Source organism: Pezoporus wallicus, unplaced genomic scaffold, assembly GCF_028554395.1.
Source record: "Pezoporus wallicus isolate ANWC-B61680 ecotype Strahan unplaced genomic scaffold, APGP_CSIRO_Pwel_v1 contig_16, whole genome shotgun sequence".
NCBI lineage: Eukaryota > Metazoa > Chordata > Aves > Psittaciformes > Psittacidae > Pezoporus > Pezoporus wallicus.
Genome location: NW_026641478.1, coordinates 3923649 through 3951144, shown reverse-complemented (window position 1 = coordinate 3951144; position 27496 = coordinate 3923649). Strand labels below are relative to the sequence as shown.

Genomic DNA, 27496 nt, shown 5'->3' with positions numbered 1-27496 from the left:
TACATGTAGAGCCCAAACCATTTCTTACCCTCATGTCTGAAATGCTGACATCGTCTGACAGCTGTCTCTAACTGTACGTGCAATTGTATGTCCAACATTTGGTATGCTTCTAGTAGCAGTCTTAAAACCACCTATTAATCTTGTCATTAACATTCTAATTGCATTTGGCCATTTCAGGAAAGGGAGAGGTTATTTTTGATAAGAGTTCACATCTTTTTCAATAAAAAATATTATACCAATTTTGTTCCCACTTAATGGCTAAACACTCCTTCAGCAAATATTCTCCTATGGGAACAGCCTCTGACTCACAAATAAATCAGGTGCCCTTCTCCATTAAACTCTGGTATAACATGCTCCCTATCTCTAAACTGACTGTCTGTAAGGCAAACTCATTTGGAAAGCTACATACAGTTGTGGACAGAACAGCATTTCAAAGGTTTCTGAGGCTTTGTTGCAGACTTCCCTCTAGATTACTTTCCTGAAACCATCAAGGTCAGTCAAAGAAGCAATAAGGATGTCAAGTACAATAATTTCTTTTATCAAAAGTTAGTAATGTACTTTTCATGTTTTTAAGCCACATCTCCCTTAAGATACGGGTAGAATTAAAAAGTCCAGTGGGATTGTTTGAACTTTACCCCTGAGCTGAGCTCCATGGCATTTGTCTGGGGTAGAGAGCAAAGCAGATGATTGCCAAGCCAGAAACAGCTGGCTTGCAGTAGTCGCAAGTTGCAAGATGCGTGACTTGCCATGAAGCATCCTGACTCAGCAAAGTAGACATGGGACATGCACCCACATGACCAAACTCAACCTGAGTTTTTGTGGAGATCTGGAGAGAGAAGTCAGTGATTCCCTTTCTTTGCATTCCTGGACAACTGTTGCACAATTTGAGCCATGGTGAAATTATTGGATTGACCTTTTCAGCCTGCTAAATGGAATGAAAGTCTTGAGTAAACTACTTTCAGACTACTAAATCCCACTGCTCATTTCAGACAGCCCCAGGCAGAGTCTCAGAAACTCTGTGTTAAACTTGCATGGAACTAGACAAAGGGATTCCCCACAATGGACTGTCATAAGATCATTAGTATCCAAATAGCCTAACCCTACAGTTTTTAACTGACCAAAATTCATTAAAGCAGTCTGCTTTGCGACTGCATAGGTAACTTGTGGGGTTTTTTTTAACTATTGAAAAACCTGCAGAGTCGCATTATTAAGGCCTCTTACCTTACAGTTTACTATCATCTTTAGGATGACAAATACAGGGAGAAGAACCTGAAGCCTTGTTATTCCAATGCCAGCCATTCAGCCAGACAAAAAAACAGTGCCCGAGAGAATCTGGTCTTTACACCTTTGTATGGGACTACAGAGTCTAAATCACAGGACTCTTTAGTGATGTAGCTGAATGCAGTTTATATAAGTTGTGAGAAACTGTATCCAGTTACAACAAATATTGTGAACTTCAGCAAGATTTCCCATGTGTATAACACGTCTTAGAAAACAGGTTCATCACACAGACTTCCGCATCATCTCAAACTCTGATTGGAAAGACAGGAAGAAGCCTTCTTTCATGGGAAATATTCCAGCAGGACAATTTTTGTTGTGATACTAATTGAAAGGCCTGTCCTATCACACTAAGATTTTATCTTTCTACTGTTGAAATGTGAGAAACCTTATCATACTTTTAAAAGACTTTGTAGTCTGAATGACACCAGAAAAAAATCTGTGGATTTACCCTATCTAGTTCCAGAACTGTAAGTTAGGTTACCATAGCCTCTACTTAAAGATATGAAAGAATAGACACAAATGTCCTCATGTACTTTCTTAGCACGTCCAGATGGCAAATTAGCCCACCTATCATCTGAGTCACCCACTGACTGTTGAGTGTCAAAGGCAATTACATTCTTGATATCGGATATTTGGTTATTTGCCTAAAACTAATTTGGAAAAATCTGGACTCTGAAATGTTTCAACATGCTGGCTGGTTAAGCTACTGTTGACTCTTACAGAATGACCTGCAATCTGTAGAGCAAAAAAGAGAGTTAGAAAAAGCAGAAATGTCCCTGTTTCTTCTGTATAAGTAAACCAAACAGTCAGGTGAAGCCATGAAGCACTGTTTCAAGTTGAGCAGTCCTAACAGAGTTTTCCATTCTAGTCATCACCATCAGTCTTAAAAGGGGTACCTTAATTAGGATAACAATTTGTTATTTTTTTTTCTAACAAAATTGCTGTAGGTTTTGCCCAAAGCAGTTGAGCCAATCTAGTTTGCAGCTGTATCTCTTTGGCTAATTTTATCAGATTGACTGGCAGATCTCATTTCAATTTGCTAATGTTCTTAACATTTTACTTACCTGTTTCTCTGTCTGTTCTTTAATCATTGTTTCTTGATGAGTGTTCTCAGATTTTATTATCTCCTGATAAATCATGTTGCAAGGCATATTTTCATGGTTTCTAAAAAAATTTCTGCATGTCAGTTGTGAGCACTAGCTGCACGGTTGGTACACAAATAAGTAACTTCCTGCTCCCTACACTTTCACAAACAAACAAACAAAAGGAGGAAAGGGAGGGTGGTGAAGACTTGCTCTCGATCTGACATGAAAATGCAATGCAGCTGGACCTAGATGTTGGGATACGCCCACGTTCCACAGCTTAGATTGCCTTATGCGTTATCAGTACATCAGAAAGGAAGTAAAATAAGAAAATAAAAAGTACATATATTTTTTTTCGTATAAGGCTTCCTGTGACCTCAAGCTGCACCAGGGGAGGTTTAGATTGGATATTAGGAAAGATTTCTTCACCAAAAGGGTGACTAGGCATTGGAACAGGCTGCCCAGGGAAGTGGTGGAATCACCATCCCTGGAAGCTATCAAAAACATCTAAATAAAACCCACAGTGACATGGTTTAGCGGAAGACTTGGCAGTCCTGGGGTAATGGTTGGGCTTGATGATATTGAAGGTCTTTTCCAACCTAGTTGATTCTATGATTCTATGACCTATCTTTCCAAAGTGTAGTAATGGCTGATCCATCTCTTTACACAGCCAGTGTTCAAAGCTATAAAATTTTGGCTGTCAGTTCAGATTTTGACTAGGTAGAACTCAGTCAACACTTGTTTCTTTTGCTGCATTCATCCTGGACTACTCAGTTTAGGATAATTAAAGGAAGTTACAAGTTTAATTCAGTAGAGATCAAGAAGCAAATTTAAATTTATGTAATTACTAGAATCAAAGCTCCAGCCTGGTTGCTGGTTTACTTCTAAAATAACATGGCAGAAAGCATAGCTTCATGCTAATAAAAAATCAGGGGGAAACATATTTCTTCAAAGAAATGTGTTTCTTTTCTCTTCATACCTTTCAGACTTCCTAAACTACCCAACATATTAATTTCCAAAGCATTTCTAAGGCATTATTTACTAATAGCTACACTCTATCTACCAAATCGCCATGCTAAGTTACTAATATAACTTAACTTTGAACTCAGATGCTTTCAAAAGCAAATTACTAAGCATCCAAGACATCCCAGCTTCATAAAGATATAGCTTTACTTTCCTTACTAGACATCAGTAAGATTTTTAAATGGTAATTAAAGTCCTTCCGCTAGGAAACTAACTTATATTTATTAGTTTGTCCATAATTCATTTCATTTTATCCAAATAAAGCAAACTTCTTAGATCTGTATTTCAACTCACTGCATTTCTGCAAAGCCAAATAGCCATAGTAGCTTCATCATAATTTTAATAGAGTTGTCTACGTAAATAAATGAATAAATTAGAAGGTCTGCAATTTTTAAGAGCTATTTCTGGTGTGTTCTTTAATGTTAGGGAAAATTCTACTGCACAAGAGGGACCACTTTAACTTCACATATATCCAAAAATTGCATGGGGCCAAATGCAATGGCTGACAGCCTTAGCATAAATATATTAACTGAGGTTCAGACAACAATAAATTGAGTCCCAGTTTTCTATTTATCTCAGAACATAGCAGAAGTAAAATTCTGGAAACTCACGAGGTAAAAAAATCTAGAAAAAACAAAATTATAAATTTTAGAAGCAAAAGAAACATTGCAGAACTTCCTAAAACCAGGACAAGTTAAAGGATTAGCTGACCAAGTAACTTAAAGTAGCAGTCAAAAGCAGTTCTTATATATAATAACTAAATAAATAAACCCAACTCCTGAAAAAAAAAACCAATCCCCAAAAACAACCAAAAAACAACAACCAAACAAGCAAAACCACAACAACAAGAAAAATGGCTTAAGTGCAATGGAAAATTAATAAGATGAGCTGAAGCTAAGAGCGCTCTAATAATTAAGGTCTGAGGACTCCGCTGGGATATAGCTTCAACTAAACTTGAACTGATGTGGAAAATAAAATGACAGTAGCTGATCAGCAAGATTCTTGAACTTTGAAATACAACTTTTTCTATTGTAGAGGTCATGGAATGAGGTTGGTAAGTCTTGCTGGAAGACCTTTGGTGAAAATGACTAAGTAAGAGTTTAACAGCTAAAGAGAATAAATATATTTTCATTTTACTTGTCTTACAAAGAGAACAGAGCCACAGGCAAAGGTAATTTACATTCAGTGCACACCTATAATCAAAGTAAATGGCCTTCTAACCATAGCAATCAAAAGCATGGCTCCAACACCGCGTTCTAGAAAGACCTGAACCATAAACCATATATACTTTCATATTTTGATGCTTTTCATTGCATCAAGATGAGTAAAGAAACTGGAAAAGCATCATAAATGCCTAATTAAAGGATGTCTAAGAAGATGTCTAAAGCTTTTATGCACTATTTATCTGCATAAGCTCTAATTAAAATATGATAGGCACCTGTAGGGGGCAATTCATTCCACCATAAAAACAGATGCCTAAAAGAGTGGGATGAATTGGTCTTTGGAGATACACAGCTCTTTTCTTTTACTATGGAAATAACTTGTCTAGTGTAGGCAACATAACTAATACATATCTAGGTGGTTAAAATGAGTGAACCCTACCTGGAGGATATTGATTATTAGCTGCTAGTGATAAACTGAGATATGTGATGTACTTAGTTAAATTTCAAGTGAGATTAGTCTGAAATGCCTAACCTTTAGATGACTAAAGTCAGATAAAAAAGCCTAATGACAAGGATGACCACCCTAGAAAAGAGATTACAAGTCATCTTCCAGCTCATTCCAAGTGTGAATGTTGTGAGCAGGAAATACTTGAAAAATTCATCAATATTTATATTATAAATCATCATAATTATAATTCATCATAAATTCATATTTTACTTCATTGTCTTAAAATATTTTTTCCCAATAACTGTTTCAAATGGAAGGAGATGGTAAGAGACTTGTCCTGTTACCCTAAATTCAACAGTTACACATAGTGCGCCAAGATTATTTTGAGCACTGTGCTGTGAACAGTCCTAGCCTCCCATCAGCTGTAAGTGGCTCTGGAAGAAAGCAGTGGAGACAGTCCACCCGGATATGACTATTTCTTTTTTATGTTGCCCCAAATACCTGTATCTGTATGGCTTTATACAAACATAAAGATATAGCATTCACAAATCTGATGATTCATTTCTTGGTAAAACTTCACTGAATATCATTCTTGTATTTCTGGTTTTGGTTTGGTTTGGTTTTAGTTAGTAGATGGTGCTATACCATTTTTTAAAAAGCAAGGGTATTCAAAACTAAAACTTAAACTAATTGGCTAATAATCCACCTGCTCTATAGTTTCTCAATAGTTAATCATTCATAATTAAGAAGCTTTTTAAAAAATATAGACGAGGAATATAGCAATATTAAACTTTATAACATATAAATTCATTCTACTTTTTGCTCTGTAGGCTATAAAAATACAGGGTGTGTAAACAGATACAAATGTAACCCAAATCATTACTTTCTACTTAGAAAGTTCCATAGCTAGTCCTTTACGTGATGGCTAACGATTTCTACAACACAAAATATTAGCCTGGCATTGAAATATGTACCTCTGTGGAGGTTTTCTGGTTGGTGGGGTTTTGTTTGTTTTTTTCTTTTTTGGGGGGTGGGGTGGTGGTTTTTGTTGTTGTTGTTGGATTTTGTCCTGTGTTCAGCAGTAGCAGTCATTTTTCTCCTTCTTAGTAGCTGGTGCAGTGCTGTGTTTCTGACTTTCAGCCTGGGAACAGCACTGATAATGCTGATGTTTTTAGCTGCTGCTCAGTAGTGCTTACTCTGACCAAGGACTTCCTGAGTCTCATGCTCTGCCAGGGAGGAGGGGAAGCTGGGAGGAAGCAGAGACAGGACACCTGACCCAAACTAACCAAAGAGGCATTCCATACCACAGCACGTCGTGCCCACTATATAACTTGGGGGCAGTTACCCGGAAGGGCTAGATCACTGCTCGGGTTGGGCTGGGTATCGGTCGGTGGGTGGTGAGCAGTTGTATTCTCTTCCCTTGTTATTTCCCTCATCATTATTATCATTGCTGATATAGCAGTAGTGGGTTTGTGTTATACCTTAATTACTGGACTGTTCTTATCTCAACCCATGGGAGTTACATTCTTTCGATTCTCCTCCCCATCCCTCTGGGAGCAGGGGGGAGGAGGGGAGTGGGAGTGAGCGAGCGGCTGCATGGCTGACTGGGATTAAACCACAACAGGTTTTTTTTTGTTGTTGTTTCATACAGTATTGATTTTTTAGTTACTGTAGTTACTGTATAGTATAAGAGTGGACAATGGTAGAAGCATTCATAGTGCGGAACTTCATTCTATTACGGGATAAATCACACATACTGATACATCTTAAGAAGTACTTATTAATCAGCTAGTTAATACTTTATTTTGCCGTCCACATAGTGTTGATGTCTGAGTTGGAATGTTGGAAGCCCATACCTTTAGTTCTGTCAAAGACAGAAAGAGATTTATTTAATGAGACCTACTTTTATACAAAAGCATAACTAATGCTATTTCATCTTTGGTTGTCTAGCACTGCAGTCCTTTCTGTTACCTGAAGAGTGACATTAAATTAGAGCAATTATTCTTGTCATTCTGTTTGTACTTCTGATACTAGCACAAATTTAGTGTTCTAGTTCTCTCCTTTTAGAAGCTCTTTAAGAGCCAGAACAGTTCTAGTGGGGGAGAAATAAAAATTCTTGAATCTTCAGCCAGGGCTTTTAGAGCTCTTCTTGTGGTTTGTCTCTATGACCAGTTAGTTTTAAAAAGCTTAGTCCTGTAGATCTTCCTAACATCTGTCTGTCCTGGGTTCAGCAGTAGCAGTCATGTTTGTTTTTTTTTTCCTTTGTGCTAGCTGGTGCAGTGCTGTGTTTTGACTTCCAGCCTGAGAACAGTGTTGGTGAAGTCAATGTTTTCAGTTGTTGCTAAGTGATGTTTACCCTGACCAAGGACTTTGTGAGGCCCATGCTCTGCCAGGGAGGAGGGGAAACCGGGAGGAAGCAGAGATGGGGCGCCTGACTCGGGCTAGCCAGGGAGGTATTCCATACCACAGCACGTCATGGCCGGGGTGGGGGGTGACTGGGAGTTACCCGGAAGGACACGGGGCTTCCGGGTGGAACTCGTCTTCTTGGCCGGTGGTATCGTATTCTCTTCCCTTGTTATTTTCCCTTATCATTGTTGTAGTTGATAGTTGCGGTGGTGATTTGTGTACATTGGTTGCTGGACTGTTCTTGTCTCAACCCGTGGGAGTTGCACTCTTTCGATCCTCCTCCCCGTTCCTCCGGGAGTGGGGGAGAACCCCGGTGGGGGGGGGGACACGGACCTCGATTGTTGTCAGCTCGGCACCACTCACTGGGAGTGAGTGAACAAGTTACCTGACTGGGTTTAAACCACAACACTGTCTTAAGTGATAATGGAATGAAAACTGCCTGGCTGCTTCATAGTAATGTAAGTATTCTAAGAAAATAAGTTTATGTAAGTGGGTAAGTGGCATTTTTAGATAAGGAAAATTTTCTTCACTGACAGGGTGCTCAGGCATTGGAACAGGCTGCCCAGGGAAGTGGTGGAATAACTGTTCTTGGAAGTGTTCAAAAAACCATGTAGATGCCCTTACTGACACGGTTTAGTAGTGGACTTGGCAGTCCTAGGGTAACAGCTGGATTTGATGATCTTTAAGGTCTTTTCCAACCTAGCTGATTCTGTGATTTGAGTCAGAAGTAAGAAATGCTGATGAATGCAGATGTTTATTTGAGTGTATGTTTACATATACCATTGTGCTCTGGTGTGACTTCTTATTTGTCATTGCTCTGTTTATTGTACTATTATTTATTGCTTGCTGTTTTTATCCATTTGAGTTGAATTCGAGTTTTTCCTTTCCTGTTCTATCCCTCTCTTGGTAGGTTTCTTGATTTTTTAAATGTTTTCAAGTGTTCCTCCCTCCAAAACAGAAGCTATTTTAAAAGGGATAGCAAAATCAAGGACTGTTTGGTAGGTTGTAACTGGTGTTAGGGCGCTTTTTCAAGAAACTGTATTTAGTTCTCAGGCATTCATACTGGGATGAATCTTTCCAAAGACTGATCATGTTACCTCTCTGCTTTCATAATTATTCTTTACCTTAAAACTCTTCATGACATTTGAAATACATATTAAAATGCCCATTAGAATCAAGTATGTGTTCCATTCATATTTAGAGTAACATTTCAGACACTGGCTATAGCTGTTTCTTGAACAAGCCACTCTTTGCTATACCTACCACCTTCATCCAAAGAGGATTTTAGTATGTTCTAAGAAGATACATGGTTTGTTTAGGGCATTGTCTAAATTTCTTAAGTGTGTTTTTTGGTTCTCCCAAATACAGAAGCTGTTTAAATGCAGAATGATGTTTAGGTCTCCTTCTCACACTGTATGCTCTACTTCTTGCAAAGGTGTTTCTGTTCGTATTTTTTCATTTTTAGTGTATGATGATCAGGGGTCTGGAGCATCTCTCTTCTAAAGCGAGACTGTGGGAGCTGGGCCTTTTTGATCTAGAGAAGAGAAGACTGAGAGCGGATCTCATTAATGCATACAAGTACCTTAAAGGCAGGTGCCAGGAGCATGGTGCCAGACTCTTTTCAGTGGTGACCAGTGACAGGACAAGCAGTGGCCATAAACTAAAACACAAGAAGCTTCACCTCAACATGGGGAAGAACTTTTTTACATTAGAGAGTGGCAGAGCACTGAAATAGAATGTTTAGGACAGATGTGGATTCTCCCTGTCTGGAGACATTCAAAACTTCTGATTCGTATTACAAACTGGTCCCAAATTAGAGTTTTCATGGTACTCCAAAATCATCTCTCTGACAGAACTCTTGAACTCTAATTTCTTTAATAAATACCTTGAAAAACTCAAGGGAGATTTTTTTATATGAATCTAGTAACTTTCAAAATCAGCTTTCCTTAAAACATGGTAATCTTCAAATAGGTTACCCTGTTCTTCCTCATGAGAAATTGAAGTTGGATGCTTCAGATTGCACAATTTTATATTAAAAACAAACAAACAAAACAAAAAACAACCCAAACAAAATAATCCAAGTATTCCTTTGATCCTTGAAGTTTGGGGTATTTTTTTTGTTTGGGTTGGGTGTTTTTAGTATTTTGTTTTTTTTTTTTTTTCTTGTTGTTTTATTAGCGTGATACCTATATGAGGGCGAATGGAACTAGATTCTTGTTTGAATCTCTCCTGATGTAATAACTTCTATGAGAACTGTAGTTAAACTGGGTTCCTGAACTACAGTCTTCTCATCCCTCCCCCCTTTTTCAATTTTTCTATTCCCCTGTTATGGCACATCCTCCATATCCTTGTGTTTCTTCCTTGTCTTATATTACCACAGCGAACTTTTTTTGAAGGAACTGATGAGATAGATGTTTGGCAGGTTTTTGGAGATGGGAAGAAAGAGGTGGTTTCTTTCTTTTCTTATCTGTTGTTCTAAACTCCTGTGGGATTAGAAGGAGAGAAACACATATTGGTGTGTTAACTCTACCTCTGAAAATGATTTCACTATTCACAATACTATGTGCTGAAATATGGTGTACCTAGAATTTGCTCAGTGTAGATGTTCCTTCATAGGGATCTGGTAGCCTAATGATTATAGCATTCTTCCAAATATGAAACGGTGAGAGACACTGAAAGTCACTCTGGTTCAAATCCCCAGTTTTAACCAAGAGCTTATATTTCTTGTATTTTTTTCAAAAAGGTGAATAAAGAGGCTGTGGAGGTTTGTATTTGTAGCTTGTTTGGTTCTGGTTGTTGGTTTTTGTTTTGTTTTGTGTTTCTTTGTTGGTTTAGTTTTGTCTGTTGGTCTTTTTTTTTGAGGGGGGGGGGAGGTATGTTTGGGTTTTGCTGCTTTTTTCAGTTATTATTTTCTTTATTTTTATTTTTAATCCCCTGGCCTCTCTAGTTGTATTATTACCTAGGACTTCCTTCCAAATAGGGAGGAATCTTTCTTCAGTGGATCTAAACTGGCAGTAAAGAAAGAGAAGATGCTTTCCCACCATGAGCTTCAAAGTTAATGTGTTATTAAATGTGACAGCAGTCTTATTAGGGAGGATCTGTGCCCTGTTGGCTTTGTAAAAAGGATAGCAAAGAAGATTAATAAGGAATGATGGAGTTATGCTCCATACCAGAGACAAAGAAATAGAATAAAACTCTGACTCAGGAAAACAAAGATGCAATAAAGTAGCATGTTGTCGTGCACTCAGACTACCAGCTTTGAAATGTGTATCTTGCAAAGACTTTCTTGACGTCCTTTGAGAGATCATGTACCACAGTGGATGTAAGAGTACCCACAGGGCTTTTTTCCCCCTAATTTTCCAACTAAAGAAAAAGATCCTGATAACCTGTCCACAGCAGACGCCTCTTGTTATAAACAGTTCATAGAACCTGAACATGTAGATGTCAAATTATGCTAAACTGTAAAATCAGAGATTTCAGTCTCCCGAAGTGATGCCTCTATATAAATCATGCTAAAGCTTAAAAAAAAACCACAAAAACCGACATCACACACAAAAAAAACAACCAACCAAAAAACACAACACCCCCCCCCCCAAAAAAAAAAAACAACAAAACAAATAGAAAAAGAGAAGGTAAAACATACAACAGTAATAGGACCTGGATTAATCTACAGTGGGGGGTGTTCTAAGGGAAATGCTTCAAAACTGTTGCCTTCAATACTGTTGTAGGCACAGCATCTGATGCTTCTAAATACAGGTGAGCAGAACTATTTGTAACACAAAAATTTTGGGGAGCAAAGAAGAAAATTAAGTGGACTCCTAAACTGTGAGTTAGAGGAATGGGAGCAGACAGGAGAACAAGGATTGAGGAAGCCAGCTGGGTTAAGATCTATTCCCTACCTTATCAGGTCAGTCAAAAGCCTCCAGAACAAAGAACCAATTCCCAACGTGAAGTGTGTTACTAAACTGTATGAGAAACTGCAGTACCTCAGGGCAGAACTGGCAAAATCCATACACTGGAGAACGTCACACAAATAATTACCAAGTAGGCTTTGTGCAGATAATTTGCAGAGTGTTATAATCTAATTAGAATAACAAATTGTGGATTGTATGCTTGACTCTTGGTTTAAATGTTTACTGTATTCTCCTAGAAATATCAGGAACAGTGGTTGTTCTCAGGTTTGGATGAAATGGGAAGTTCCTTTTGGCTGCCCTATTGATACATATCAGTAAGATACATATCAGTCAAGTGACTAGTGTAGTATCACTTAGTAATTATAAATCTTCAGGGCAAGAAATAAATACAAAGAAAGAATCTTGCAGACAATAATGTGACCAGTGCAGCGACTGGTATGTGCATAAGCCTCAGAGTTCTGTAAATTCAATGTGATGATTCACGTCTAGAAAGTTTCATCGTAATTGGACTTGTAGCTGAGAAGTTCACCGAGCTGTTAATTTAACAGAACCCTGGGACTCTGCATTTTAAAATCAACACAAAGCCTGAAAGGGATTAATTTAATTTACAGTTGCACAATAAAATGGTTTTAAATATCTTACAGTTACTAAATATATGTCCATGGATAACTGTGTGGGTTTTTAAGCACCCTAGACTGCTTTCGTCTGTGATCACAGCACCATCCCTTCAGTTTCCTAGCTAGATTTCCAAAGCTTTCACTGACAACACAATTGTCCTAAGCATAATCCCTAGCATCCTCCTCTGAGTCTGGAATTTGAATTTAAAATTGGCCTGTTTTATCTGTTTGAGAAGTCTCAAGAATGTGATTGTAGTCTTGTGTGAAAGCACAGTAGAAACGGAAATAATCTCATCCCATTTTTCTTATTGGGATATACAAGATTACTGCTTGCAGATTAATACATTTGTACTGTGTGGGTTCTTTATGTCTGCCGAGCTAATTTAGCTTCCAATAGAGTTCAGGCGCTGAAACTGTAAGCTTTTACTTTTCACTTTTTTTTTTTTTTTTTGGTGTACGGAGTTGTAAAGAAAGCATTTCAAGGAGTGTGGCTGAAGTAGAATTAAAGTCTACATGTTAGACACAATAGAAAGTATGAAGACAAGAGTGAGTGAGGGTGTGCACAGAGGGACCTTTTGGGTAGCAAACTTTGGGATTTGGGATGGTTGGCATAATAAATAAATAAAGGTTTTGTTTGTTTTCCTTCTGCATGTATCTACAATTAAGATTCGGAAAACTTGACTTGCAAAAAAGCCATGAAAAAGCAAACAAATTTGGAGAGTTGAAATTTTTTTTTTTTTGTATTTTTAAAATATATGACCTTCGTTTTCCTTCATTTATGCTGTATATAGAAACTAAACATGAGTAAGCATATTGGTGTCGCTATTTGACCTGGAAAACAATTGGATCTCCCTTGCAGGAATGGAGAAGGCTTTGTCTCTAATATGGAGGCAGTATGGTGCTCGTCCTGTGCTTTTTAGCATTAAAGAAAACCTTATAATAATAATTTAAAAAAGCACAGGAAAAGAATTATGTTGTAAAGTTTTGCGGGTTTGGCTCTCTCCATAATAATGAAGTCTCAAAATAAATGCTGACAAGATAAATGGATGTTATGAATTAAGAACACAAAAATAAACTTTAGCTTTGTTGTAAACATGTGCTGAAGATTTTTTTTTTAAACTAATCAAATTAACAGCCTCACAATACCTCTTGATGGTGACAGAAGTTTAGTGACCAGGAAACTACTTCCTCCCCATCCCCCCCTTTCTACTGCTTTAAATCCTATTTATGGAGAAAATGTGATGCTAAGAGCTAGTTGCTTCAGGTGAACAAAGAACTCTAATATCATCTGACTGTAGTAAATTGCAAGTTCTATTGCACAAGTACTGAATTCTGTGATTCATAACTCCCTGGCTGCAATTTGATATGCAAACTGTCTAGCTTACAGACTTTGAAGTTATCTTATTCCAAACTCCCCACTTGCTTGTGAAGAAATTACTATATTGGTTTGTATCATTTTTTGAAAGCTTAAATAAATGAAGCCCTGGAAATACAATTGAAAAATATAAGGGTTAGGTTATGAAACTGTGGAACTTTCTCCTTTATGATCCGTCACACAGGATAGAGGAGCTTTCAAATTACCTTCTTGTTCTGCTTTGTTGAAACTCACGTTGGTACAATGCTGATCCATGTGAGCAGTGATAGTGAACAAGACAGACTGCCAGACTCTGATTCTGTATGACACCTGAACAATTTGTTCTGCTAAAACTTATTTATAAAGGTGCCAAGTGAATGAATGCAACTGCTGAAAACCCCACCTTACAGTAAAAGGGAGGGGCTGACTGAAGAAGTGCTTCATTCTGTAACGACAAGCACATGTTAGCAATCAGGAAAAAAGTTGAGTATTGTCAGAAATAAGACATGTTCTGGTTGCAAAGCTCTTAACAGTGGTTTTCAGTTGACTGAGTTTGTTTTGATGGTATAATAAATCCCTCTGTCAAATATGTACTGCTAGATCCTCTGCAGCTACATGAATTAAAAGGCTAATCTGGTGCAAACAGAGCCTTCAAAACTATACTACCATTTAAAGAAAAGTCCAACAATACACAACAAACCAAAGAAGAAAACACAAAAGCACAAAAATGCAAACAACAATGACAAAAATTGAACAAAATATTGAACCTGTAATAATTTAATGCTAACTACAAGAGTACATTCAAGATCAGACTTAGCATAAGGCTGGTCTAGATGAAATGTATCATTCTTATGTGGCACAGTACTGCTATTATTGCTCAGAATCAGTCCAGAGAAAGAATATGAATTATGAGTATTGCAATCATATTTAAAAAAACAAAACAAAACAAACACCACCCCCCCCAAACAAACAAACAAAGGTCCTCACAAGTTAGAGACTACTTTGTATTTTGAGTCAAGAGACCTTGAGATAGACTATAAGAACGTCCAGAGTTATTATTGCTTGGCAAATCCTAGTTGCATTGTTAAACACTATTGCTCATCACAAGCTGAAGCTTATGGAAGGTGGATTTTGCACTGTGGACACTCAGCAAGATCACCCTAAAAGCAAAAAAGGACTTGAAATAAAAAAAAAAAAAAAAAAAAAAGAGATGTAGCGTAGCACTTGCAAAGAATAATGCTCACCATGTTGCATGTGGGTCTACAGCACAAGCCCAGACAAATAACACAGTTTGGAGCAATAGGCAAGAACTGCAATAAATTGCATCACTTTCACAGAAGTTTGCCAGCACTTGGCTTTTATGGCACATGCATTAAGATGGCTAGGACAGCATTAGTGCAGAAGAATGATTTTGAGATGCACTGGACAATGTTACACCAGAAGATTGTATATTTGTCAAGCAGAGTATGTTTGGTAAAGGTTTGGATCTAAAGGAGCACAGCTTAAAACATGAAAATGAGCTAAAAGGTGTGGGGTCTTTCTTTTTTATTCTCCCTTTCTTTCTCCTCTGTTCCCCCAGTTCTTGCCTTAGGAATGATTTTAGGTAATCCCTAAAAGAGGAGCTAGACAGACTTGTTACTCCGATTCTCAGAGGTAATGCAATCTGGTGGTGATGAACATAATTCTTGTGTCTCCTTTTATCACTGCCAGATTATTATTTTCTTTTTCTCCAACTACAGTAGAAGAATTGTAATTGAAAGCTTTTGAAGTAGCATTTTAAATCCTTCTTGGATGGTCTCTGGTTCCACTAACTGCATTTAGAAAGTACCTTTTTCTTCAGCAATGGCACAAATGTGTCTTTCTGCTACCTGGACAGCTACCTTTTGGAAAACCTGTATGAATTTACTGGTTTTGGCATCCCCAGTTGTCTGTAAAAAAGTACTTGAAACTTGGCTTGAATGCTTAATCATCAGTGGGCAATACACAAGTTTAAGAAAGAGGACAGCTGCATACTCCTTTTATATTTGTTGTTATGCAGGAGGAAAGTGTTTGCAAATATATTTATCTGTATTCAGAACCAGCAGAATTCCAGACTTTATTCAGGTCCTCTTTTGGAGGGGAGAATAAAAAGAAGAAAATATGACAGCACACACTTTCTTTGGATGACAGTTTTCAGATGACTGCCATCCAAGCCACACTTGGCATACAGACTTGTCTCCCCCTGCCCCATAATATGTATTCTGGCCTGTACACCTGAAATTTTTAGCTGTGTAAAGCAGCAGAAAGTGTGGTAAAACTGAAATGCTACAATTCCAATAGATAAAAAAAAAAAAATCAATGTAAGAAATGTGAATATAAGAAAGTATCCTCGGTGAAAGGATGTAAGATCTACTGCCAGGGTGCTTGCTCCCAGGCCTCCGATAACTCTGAAAAGCAGGAGAGGTATCCTGGAGCTGGTGATCACAGAATGGTTAGAAAGGACCTTAAGATCACCTAGTTCCAACCTCCCTGCCATGGGCAGGGACACCTCACACTAGAACATGTTGCCCGAAGTCCTGTCCAACCCGGACTTGAACACTGCCAGGGATGGAGCATTCACAGATTAGCTGGGCAACCTGTTCCTGTGCCTCACACCCCTTACAGTAAAGAACTTCTTCTACATAGTCAACCAAAATCTCCCATTTAAGTTTGAAGGTCCTACACCTTGCCCTATCGCTACAGTCGCTGATGAAGAGGACTCTCCAGTATCCTTGTAGGCCACCTTTGTATACTGGAAAGCTGCTATGAGGTCTCCAAGCAGCTTTCTCTTCTCCAGGCTGCACAGCCCAAATTTTCTGAGCCAGTCTTTGTATGGGAGGTGCTCCAGCTCCCTTATCACCCCTGTGGCCCTTGTCTAGACTTTTAACAGTCCCATGTCATAATGTTGGAGTCTCATGAGAGCAGAGTAGAAGACAACTTAAGGAAATCCTGCCCCCCTATAACAACTGGATTTAGTGAACTCTGCATTAAGGAAAAGAGGCTATTGCTCCTGGAGCAGACCCTGCCTAGCTAGCACTACAAAGCACAAGCACAGGGCATGCCGGGGGGGGGGGGATAGGGGGAACATTAATGCACTGGTGCACAGCTTCTGCAGTTGGTCACACCAGCCTTCTTGCACCCAAACCGTTCGTTGATACTCAGACGCGGGGCCTTACGGCGACATGACGAGAATGCAACTGCTGTCCTCGCTAAAACCGGGAGCTTCTGCTTTTATGCAGGACACTTAAAAAAAGACGAGCAGGCAGTGTCATTAGGATGAAGGACAAGCTCTGCGCGGAGCCCGAGACACCCCGCCCCCACGAGCACGACTTCGGGGATCTCGATCCGTATCCAGACACCGCCGGACACTCTTCGCCGGAGGCGCCAGCTCTCACCCGGCCCCGGATTTCCCGGGAGCCGCGCAAAGGCTGGGCGCGGGCGGCGCATGCGGCCTGGGGCCGGGCTGGCCGCGGAGGGGAGGCGGGCGGAAGGCGGGGCCGGCGCGTCTGTGCGGAGAGAGGGCGGCGGCGCTGCTGAGGCGAAACTGTGGGGGGTCGCGGCAGCCGGTGGCCTCCACCCCCAACTCCCCACATCCCCGTAGCGGGAAGGGAAAGCGAACGGCTGCATCACCCAGCCCCCCTCCCGGAGGCGTGCGGTCTTGCCCAGAGCTCGGCGCGGCGGCCGGCGCTGCGCTTGGGGTGGAAAGCGAGCGGGTGGGCAGCCGGAGCTCCGAGCCGCCGCTTGAGGGGAGAAGAGGGGTGTTCCCGCACCCCCCGGCCCCAGCCCGGGTGGATGTGCACCGCCGAGGGCGGTGGCGGCGGCTGTTGCGGCCTCCCCATGGCTGGGCCCCGGCGGTGAAGGCGGCGGGAGCCGCCTGTGTCCGCGCCGCACCGGGAGGCAGCGCAGCCAGCAGGGGGCGGGCGGGGAGGGGGATGAGTGCTGCAGCCGCCGCCGCCTCTGCGGGAGCCGCCGCCGCCTGCACCGGGGCAGAGGGCGGCTTCTTCTTCCTTTCCAGCGGCTCCGGTCCGGCGGGGTCCATGGGGCCCGAAGAGGGCTCAGCCAGCGGGCTGGGAGCCCTGCCCGGCGCCCTGGCGGCGCCGTCGCTGGGCTGCCGGAGCCGCTACCAGCTGCTGCTCTCCGGGAAGGCCCTGGCCGACAGATACCGGAAGATTTACACGGCGGCTCTGAGCGATCGGGAGCTGGGGAGCCACCCGGGCAGGTAACGTGCGCCGAGCTCCCTCCTGGGCGAGACGGGCAGTCCTCGGCAGCCGCCACCACCCCTCCCATCGTCGGCTGGGAGCGGCCCTTCTCCCGGTCCCCGTGAGTGCACCGTTCTCCCGGCAGCCGCCCTCCAGCTCTCCCTTCTCCCGCGGCTACCCCCGCTGCCTCTGCCATGTGGCCGCCGCCGGGCCCCGGGGGACGGAGGGGGCGGTGATGTAACGCGGTGGCTGCCCAGGTGCCACCGGGGCCCGGACGCTAGCTTGGCCGGCGTTATCGTACAGATGGCGCTGACACCCTCCTTGCCTGGGGGCCGGGGCGGCCGGGAGGGTGTGTGGTATGGTTACCTGTGTCTGCTCCCCTCCCCCAGCGCGGAGGCCGGGGGCTCCGCCGCGCCCTTGTGGCGGGGGGGAGCGATGTAAAGCCCCGCTCCACCCGTTCTCTCTTGGCCGCCGCGGGGGATGGAACGTTTCCTCACTCGTGGTGTCCATGTTGAGACCTCGCTCTGCCTGCGGCCTGTGGTGCCACTGAAATGGGCTGAACCGCGTGTTTTCTGACGAGGGCACCCGCTGGCGGGGCCGCCCAAGAGAGGGACCTTAGTGCTTGCCGTATGTCGGAGCAGCCTTTGCCTGCTCTCCTTTATTTTTCCGCCACTTTTGGTAATCTCTTTCTCCGCCACCTTGGACGCGGCCTCGGTAACAGTGGGGAGGCTGCGCCCGGGCAGCGCTCTCGGGGGGTGGTGTGGGGGGTGTGCCCGGGTCCCTGCGGCGGATGGTGCTTCTCGGGATTCCGTGTCCCGCCGGTCCTGCCAGCTGGCTCTCGGGCTCCGTCCCCAGGCCGCAGCAGGGTGCCTGTTGCGCCTGCCGCTCTTTGGCCGGGATGCCCTCGCCTCCCTCTCCTCAGCGCAGGACTGGGGAGGCGGCTGTGGGCTCAGGCGGTGAGAGGTGGCGAGTGTTGTAGTTACCTGCGGCCCCAGCCCCGGTCTGGAGACCAAGCGGCGGAGGCGAGGGCGGAGTGTGCCCGGCCGGGGCCGGCCTGCATGAAGGGGGCGAGGGGCCGGCTCCCTTTAGGTGCCGGGGCGCTCCCCATTGTTTTCCTCCAGAGGTGGTGGTGAGGATGCGGATGACACGAAACCGGCACCTTCCTGTGTTCTCGGCCTCTGCCGGCATTAAGCTGTAATGTGAGTGGCCAGATCGCGATAGAGCTTTGAGTCAGCGTTGTTTTAACTTTGTAAATGGTTGTAAAGCACTAGGTGCTTGGCGTCTTCGGTTTAGGCTTTTTTTTTCAGTCTGACTGGAGCAGCAGGGCTTATCTCCTCTCCTTCCGCCCCAAAAGTCTGTGCCTGGGAGTGGTGTTAACATAAGCTGAAAGAATAACATAACTTTCCCAATTTGCTTATGGCAAACGCTGCGAACGTGGACTGTTGACGCTGGCATTTGACATCTTTGCACTTACTGAGTACAGGGTGTATGACAGGGAAACTATAGTCCTTTTTTTCCCTATGTGGACCTGTGAGCGTTTTCTTACCGTGTATATTCCTTAGTTCAGTGCTCATGCTTTTTCCTTTAAATCTTCTCTTCCTGCTTTTGAGCTTTGTATCATTTAGTCCTGGGTCTGCAAGGGCTAGTTTTAAGGGAACTACTAAATGCAAGGAGATTAGCTATGCGATTGCTTCATGGTATTAAGATATTTATCTGAATTTTGCCTTAACGTGTCTGTATTAAAGCTGTAGTCTTGACTTTGTCCTGCCCTCTATGTTTTTCAGTTTCAAGATAATTAAGCTGGTATCTCTTATATTTACAGTTGTAGAAAATACTGGCTTTAGGTGGGTGTGAATGTTAATGTTTCTTTTAATTGACATTCTTAAAATAATTACTTTTAACTCAAAGGTACCATAAATTGCATTCTTTTGCGTTCTGTTTTTTTATTAGCAGATTCTTAGGAGAATGCCAGTTAAAAGAAACAGTAGCATTTGCAGTTACTGTATGTGTTTATTATTGAGGGCTAGATTTAGTCATCTTGGAACCATTCAAAGAAGCTAGACTCCTCATATGGAGAAAACAGGCTATATTAAGCTATTGACAAGTAAATAACAGCTAGTTAATACTAGTGAATACAACCAGTGTGTATTGTAGGACTTTTGAGGGGAGGATGTTTAATAGTAGTCTGGTTGCCAGCTATCTTGTGGTACTTGCCCCCAACATCTCATGTATCAGACTGATTGCAGCCAAGGTACTGCTCATGATCACCACCCTTTTTCCATATTAGTGTCAAAATATTGCAGTTGAAGGTTTGAGAACTTCAGCCACCTGGTTGTCTTGAACAGAAATGGTCAAAAATGCTTTTTGATGAACATGGTAAAAATTGCAGACATTTTCTAAAGAGATGCTTTAAAGTGATTTGGGACTGCATTTAATTGCTACAGTAGATAACAGTGCCAGATAAATTAATTGGAGGCTAAGATAATATAGTTTTTAAGAGAAACTGTGGAAAATCTGTAGCCTCCTAATCTGTCAATAAGAGTTTGTGACTACAAAAATACCTTGAAGTAATTTAAAAAACTAAACGGATTGGCTTGTGAACATTAATACACTTCTTCCTGTGCTCCAAGAAGACTAATTTGAAGAATGATAGTGCAGCCTACTTGCTATATGTCAATTTCAAAAGAATCATTGATTCAAGACTGCAGAATTGTATTCTGCACTTCACATGGTGTCACCAATACTTGCCTTTTATTCCAAACCTGCGTTTAATGTTTATGAAGAACTAGAGTGCAATTTGAAAATGCTTGTGTGTAGACAGGAAAATGAAACATTGTGGAGATTGTCTGAAAGTCAGAAGTGAGATTGCAGTCACATTTGCAAGGTGTTTGTGCTGGCTGTCATCTGAAAGTGATGAATATCGTATGTTGAGTAGGATGCGGTAATTGACTTTGAAACAGAAGTAGCAGTGCTTTGCATTTCCTCATGTGCAGCTGGCTGCAGTGTTGTGAACACTTCAGTCTTCAAAGGGGACTGTTCAGTTAGTGTGCGTTCCTCCTGCCACGTTGATGTAATTATTATATAGTTTCTTGCAGTAGCAGATTAGAGACTTGGTCTGGGTTAAAATTAACTTGGCAAAAATAGTTTGTTGTAATCCAGACTAATTCCCTGATCTGGCTCACCTTGTGGTTGTGCTTGTGACAGTGTGAGGTGAAGGGTTGCACAAAGATCTATGTACAGTGGAGGGAGCAGAAACTGCTGGATTTAGCACTAGTGCCAGCCTAATGCTTTTTCTGTTTCATAAAATTGCCTAATTCTACAATTTAACGCACAACTGTCTTTGCTTAGATAACAATATTAAAAATCTGTTACGGTACTACTAGCAGTGGGAAATTTACTTGTCAAGATTGGTTTGGAAGATAAGTCAACTGTGAGTGTGCCTAATTTGTAGTCTCTGCTTTGTGTCTACTGAAAAATATGAAAATTACTAGTAATGGTATAATAGTTAATGTAGCTATAAAAGTCTGTAAAACACTAGTAGGAAGTATGAACTTCAGAGGGCAAGTGAAAACTTCACGTTGGAGTGTGGTCTCATACACTGGATTCTGAGTGGATGAAATGGGAAGTCTGCTCTGGTACTGAAGTAATGTAAGTTGTTAACTACTTTCAGTCCTGAAGCTTTGCGTTTGCTAAATAATGTATTCACAGTAGGTACTTACTTATCCATTTTTCACATTCTGTTGTCTTAAGATACACAGTTATTTGTTGTGTAACTTAATCCTAACAAACACTGCTATCTAGCTGAATTGCTGCTGTTACCAGTTGTGGATCTTAGGGTTTTCCCTGAGCTCTCAGTTCCTTTACTCTTCTTTTACCTACATATGTACTACCAGAAGTATCAGTTAGGCTCAGTGTGTTCTATGAGACTTTTTCTCAGCTATAGATAGAAATAAAAATTTGAAGACCATATTTGGATTTCTGTAGTAGCATTAGGTATCAGAGATGTAGCAGTATTCACTGAATAATATTAAGGTTGCAGAGGGGAGATTTAGGTTAGACATTAGGGAAAAATAAAAATCACTTTGAGGGCAGTGAAACACTGGAACAGGGTGCCCAAAGAAGCTGTGAATGCTGCATCCCTGGAACTGTGGAGTCAATCTGTTGGTACCCCATCCCTTGTTGAGATCAAGGAACATTTCAGTGATGACTGAAATAAAGATTTCTGCTATTAACCAGAAGTCGGATGGCTGTTTTTTTTCCAGCCATTTTGGCTGAAGAAGAGGCAGCCAACTTTCATTTTAAACTGATTCTTTCTACTGGATGATAAAAGAAATTTTTGGAAGTAGGCCAGGTCATCCACACTCATAGTAGTAAATTATACATCCTCTGGAGAAAATTGATCATTAGGCGTTAGTCTTTAGGCTTTTCAAAGTTGACACAAGGTCTTCTCTTATGCCCCTTCTTTTGCTTAGTAATGCAATGCTTATTCGGTCCTGTGATGTTTTAAGTGTATATTTTTCAAAATTTATTGGAGAAATGCTACTGAAACACTTTAGCATTGCACTGCCAAGTTATTGCAGAATTTGTAGAAGCCGAGCTTAATAGATTTCTATATGTGAAATTTGTTATTTTGATTATAGGCACACTGGAAAACCTTAATTTCTTCAGATCTAAAGCCTTTACAAAAGCTGTAAGCTGTTTTCCGATTGAGATTTGATGCTTTCTTAAAATAAAATTGTAATTGCAGAAAGTTTGGAAGCATTCATTTGATGATTGAAAATAAGATTGTATAAATAAAGTCTGACAGATGCATTAGATGCAACATTTTCCTGTTTATTCCTGTAAAAAGGTTTGTTCCGTAGTTCCATTCCAACTGAAATATTCTAGTCTAGTCTGTTGTTCTACTCTCATCTGTTTTTCAGTTCATGTTTTGTAAATGCCATTGTACTGAAACAGAAGTTTGCCTTTATGTAAACTTAAAATTTCATTTCGTTTGAAAAACAATGTGCTGTTGAGTCTCTGTGTTAACCTGTGCATTGGAAAAGCTGGTAGGAGTTGCTGTCTGCTGTAGGCTTTTTAGCTGTGATATATAGGTTGCAGCTAATAGGCCAGGTTGGATGGGGCTTTGAGCAGCTTGGTCTAGTGGAAGGTGTTCCTGCCCATGGCGTTGGAACTGGATAACCTTAAGGCCCTTAACAACCCTAGCCATTCTGGGATTCTGTGAATATAGTAGTGTTTTAATACTGTGTTATGCTTTTGTTTTTTAGGGATTAGCTATTTGTACTTACCATCTTTACCTTATATTCTGATAAGGAAAACAGTTTAGAATGGTAGTTCTAAAAATCTATAGTAGTCACTTAGTCTAACATGGTTTATATTTGTGCAGAAGCTGAAAAGAAGGTAATAATATGTTGACAGTCTTAAAATGTTTATTTGTGCATGTGTAAAAGTAATATAAACTATTTGAAAAATAAATAAAAACCCAAACTACCCTGAAATCCGTAAGAATATTCATTTTGGGAGTTGATAAAAACGCATTTCCTTTTCACAAAAATAGAGACTGAGGCAGTCTTTGAAGCCAACTGGTGCTAAAAGACGTTTGTCTTTTGTAGTCATGCATCCTTCTGCTTCTTCATTTAGAAGGAAGGTGTTGGAAAAGAATTACTGCATGTGACAGAATCACATTGTGTGATGATTATTTTTTTTCTTGTTATTTGTTTTGGATTGTGAAGTAATACTATGTGGAACCTTTTGCTCTTCAGTTAAAAGTTCAGTTATAGGCCGAACTTACAAAAAACTGTTAATACTGTTTATTTTGTGTAGGTATGGGAGTGTTGCTTGTGTGAGAGTGTATCAACAAGTAGCAGCAGCTACAGTGTTTGTACTGCTAAATATCTTCTCTGTAGGTGAACATTCTGAATGTTCACCTATGGAGTAGATTGACATGTTCTCCACATAACCAGTTTGTTACTGGATCATTTGTATTGGATCCCTAATTATTCAGCTGTAATATTTTGGTCATTATGAGTTAAGCCTTTTTAATATTCATATAGTAATTGTTTTGGGAAGTGTCTTTTTAATAAAGTAAACACTAATGACAGCAGATTACTGCTTCTTTCTCAGTTCTCATTACCCGCTCTTGGGTTTTGGCATTCTTGTATATGCTTTTCAAACATAGGTAAGGCTGTACGTAATTCCCCTTTATTGCTAGGTTAATTCTTGATATTTGGTGATCTCTTGATAATTTTGCTCCTTTTGTGGATCTATCATACTTAATGTGTTTTAAACTTTTAAAATAATTTATCATTTCTGAATTTAAGATTGGGGTTTGCTGATGAAAGTATTTGTGGGAGTATGATTGTAAGTCTTGGTATCTATACAATGGCAAAGGTCATAACAGTGGGAACATACCTGGCTCAGGTTTTAGCGTTATACTCTCAGTAAATACCTCCGTATTTAGAGAAGAGATTCAGAGCAGCCCTGCAGAGAAGGACTTGGGGGTGTTGGTTGATGACAAAATGAACATGAGCCAGCAGTGTGCGCTCTCAGCCCAGAAAGCCAACTGTATCCTGGGCTGCATCAAAAGGAGCATGACCAGCAGGTCGAAGGAGGTGATCCTGCCCTTCTACTTTGATCTTGTGAGACCTCACTTGGAGTATTGTGTGCAGTTCTGGTGTGCTCAACATAAAAAGGACATGGAACTGTTGGAACAAGCCGAGAGGAGGCCCATGAGAATGATCAGGGGACTGGAGCATCTTCCATATTAAGATAGGCTGAGAGAGTTGGGGCTATTGAGACTGGAGAAGAGAAGGCTGCATGGACACCTCATAGCAGCCTTCCATTCTCTGAAGGGGGCTTATAAGGATTTTGGGAATGGACTCTTCCTTAGGGACTATAGTGACAGGACAAGGGGTAAAGGGTTAAAACTTGAACAGCGGAAGTTTAGATTGGATATAAGGAAGAAGTTCTTTACTGTGAGGGTGGTAAGGCACTAGAATGGGTTGCCCAGTTAAGCTGTGAATGTGCCATCCCTGGCAGTGTTCAAGGCCTGGTTGGACAGTGCCCTAGATGACACAGTTTAATGTGAGGTGTCCTTGCCCATGGCATGGGGGTTGGAACTAGATGATCTTAAGATCCTTTCCAACCCAACTATTCTATGATTTTATGATTCATATGAGGTCATTGCATGATTTTCATGGGTGTTTATGTAGATGATGAATTCTCTTCCATTTGGACCGAGTGAACATTGCCTGAATGTTCTGCTGAAGTTCACAAGAATGTAGAATTTTAATATGAAAACATAAGTCAATATAACTGCTAAGTGTGACTGGAGAGGAATCAGCGTATTAGACTTACAACGATGGTGGTTAATTCTGCTTAATATTTTAAGCAGCAACTGATTTATTTGTTGTAATTTATTTCAAAATGGCTACAGCTGGCAATTTGAGAAATAATCAGTTATTTTTGCTTAAATAAAATTAGACTTTTCTTCCATTTTTTTAAAGTTACGTGAGCTCCGTTACCATTTTTCAGATAAAGTCTGGTTTCCTGTTCTCAACCATCTTCAGGCTTTCTAATCTGTGTGTCCCTGGGATTCTTACACCTACTGATGTAAAAACAGCATGCATGTTCTACTTGTTTTTTGTCTCTTATGTTGTAGGTTTGTGGTGGGGGTTTTTGGGTGTGCTTTTTGTCTTTTTTAAAAAAAGAGGAAATGCCAGTTAAAGTTTCAGTTTCAGTTATGCTGTCTGCTCTGGCGTGCTGATGGTCTTTTAGATAGCAAATATAATCAGTTAGATGGGAGCTGGACCAATTTAAGAAGTTACCATTCCTCAGTGCTAGCTGTGTTAAATGCAGTAAATGTGCTTCTTAAAAACTTGATGTTGAATCTGTGTTTCTGCCATGTTAACTGTCAGTTGTGGAGTGTTGGTTTTGTTTTTCCTCCCATATTATGATATGCCTCCTGGCCAAAATATTTTGAAGATATTTCTTGGGTAAATTCTTCTTTGATGTATGACTATATACATTTCATCAAACCCATAATTTAAAGATATATGGCATATGTTATATAAAGCACATATGAGAGCAGTACAGTGTTTGGTACTAAAGTACTTTGTGTGAACTGTTTTCCATGTACTTCACTTGCTTTGGAATCTAGCCCTTTGCAGCATCTCTTAGGCACATGGTTTTATTTTCGTCTTCTGCTTTCTTACCTTGCTTGCCATAAACACTGCTTCACACTGAGGTGCTGATTTGAAAAGTAGCCAACTAACTAAACTTTTTATATTGTAAGTAGGCTCTTTCACAGCTAGCCTTTCCCAGTGGTCTTTCTCAGCTAATTCTTACTGTTGTGACCCTCCAAGGGGTGAATCCTGGAAACTGGCTCAGGAGAATGGCTTTGTGTGCTGTAAGTGGCTAAATGAAGGTATATGATTTCTGCACATTTAGGTTTAATCTTTCATACATTAATATATATATTTTTTTCTGTTTGGTTTTGTTGTGTTTTTTTTTTTTTCTTTACAAAATATAGTAAATAGCATGTTATAGCTCCCTGCATCCCTTCAGACTGATGAATGTGTTGATGAGCTTAATTAGTTTTTATTATTATAGCTGAGTGAAACTTCTTTCTTTGCATCTAGTATATCTACAACTGCTATGGCCTGAGAATACTCTGAGGATATGTACACCTTAGAAAAGAAACAAAAATTCAGCTTCTTTGTCCCCACATAAAACTGGAGTCCTGTAGTTAAATCGGTACTATTCCTTATTTTCAGTTTCTTCCCTTAGCTTTCCTTGACTCGCCTTCCCATGAGTGATTGTCTGAGGTAATGGTTTTTGAAATCAGCTTTTGAACTCTTGGAAAATACTTTATCAATTCTGTGACAGGTTGTTGTAGTTTAACCCAGTAGTCAGCTCAGCACCAAGCAGCTGCTCAGTCACTCACTCCCCCTGCAGTGGCATGGAGAGAGAGTTGAAGGGATGAACACACGAAAACTTGTGGGTTGAGATGAAGGTGGTTTAATAGGTTAAGCAAAAGCTATGTGCACAAGCAAAGCAAAATAAGGAATTCATTCACCACTTCCCATTGGCTGGCTGATGTTTAGCCATCTCCATGAAAGGAGGACTCCGTTGTGCATAGTGGTTACTTGTAAGCCCCAAAATTCTGAATGTTGTCCACTTTCTTCTCCTTCCCTACAGCTTTTATTGCTGAGCATAATATCACATAGTATGGGATATCCCTGAGGTTAGCTGCCCTGCCTGTTCCCTCTTCCAACTTCTTGTGCAACCCCAGCCTACTCACTGGTTGGTGGAATGAGGAGCAGAAAAATTCTTGACTCTCTGTAAGTGCTTTTCAGCAACAGCTTAAAACATAGGTATATTATCAGCACTTCCTTCCATCACAAATCCAAAACATACAAGCACCATACAGGCTACTCTGAAGAAAATTAACTTTATCATAGCCAAAGCCGATACAAAGAGAATGTAAGTTAAGTTCAAAAAGTGTAAGTCTGTTGTTTGTAGTTTAAATTCACAGGTGCTATAGTAGTTAGATTATTTTGGTCATGATCTCTTGTCAGTCTGGAAAAATGTCTAGCTAAGAGTTTTGATCCTAATAAGGTCAAACCCTGAGCTTTTCACTTCTCCAGTGTTCTCCTTGTTGCAGTTGATAAACATCACTCATCTTTTCTGTTGCTGAGCCCTTAGGACAACTGTGTTTATACAGATCTGCAGCCAGTCATTCATATTACATTGAGATAAACTTGTTATTATTAAATACCTTATTCTCCTGTTTTTATTCTTTCAGCCTCTTTTCTTGATTGTTTCACCATGAATTATTTGTAGGGTTACTTATGACTCACCTCTTATCAGGTTTTGCCTTTCCTTTCCCACTAGCCAATGCATTATTCTTTCTAATGGATATGCTCATACATCTTCATTATGCCTGCATTTTTTCAGAGTAGTCATGTCTCTATTCTGTTTCTCTTCAAAC

General features: G+C 40.7%; 1 protein-coding gene across 1 annotated transcript in view; it reads left to right on the top strand.

The window, feature by feature from the left end:
* Nucleotides 1–17019: 17019 nt before the first annotated feature.
* The window catches only part of MYCBP2 (MYC binding protein 2), a 182406-nt gene continuing 171929 nt past the window's right edge, over nt 17020–27496 (top strand). Inside the window, exon 1 of the mRNA XM_057424034.1 lies at nt 17020–17525. Coding sequence (XP_057280017.1) covers nt 17239–17525 — 287 coding nt within the window. The 5' untranslated portion in view covers nt 17020–17238. The remainder of the gene's footprint in view (nt 17526–27496) is intronic.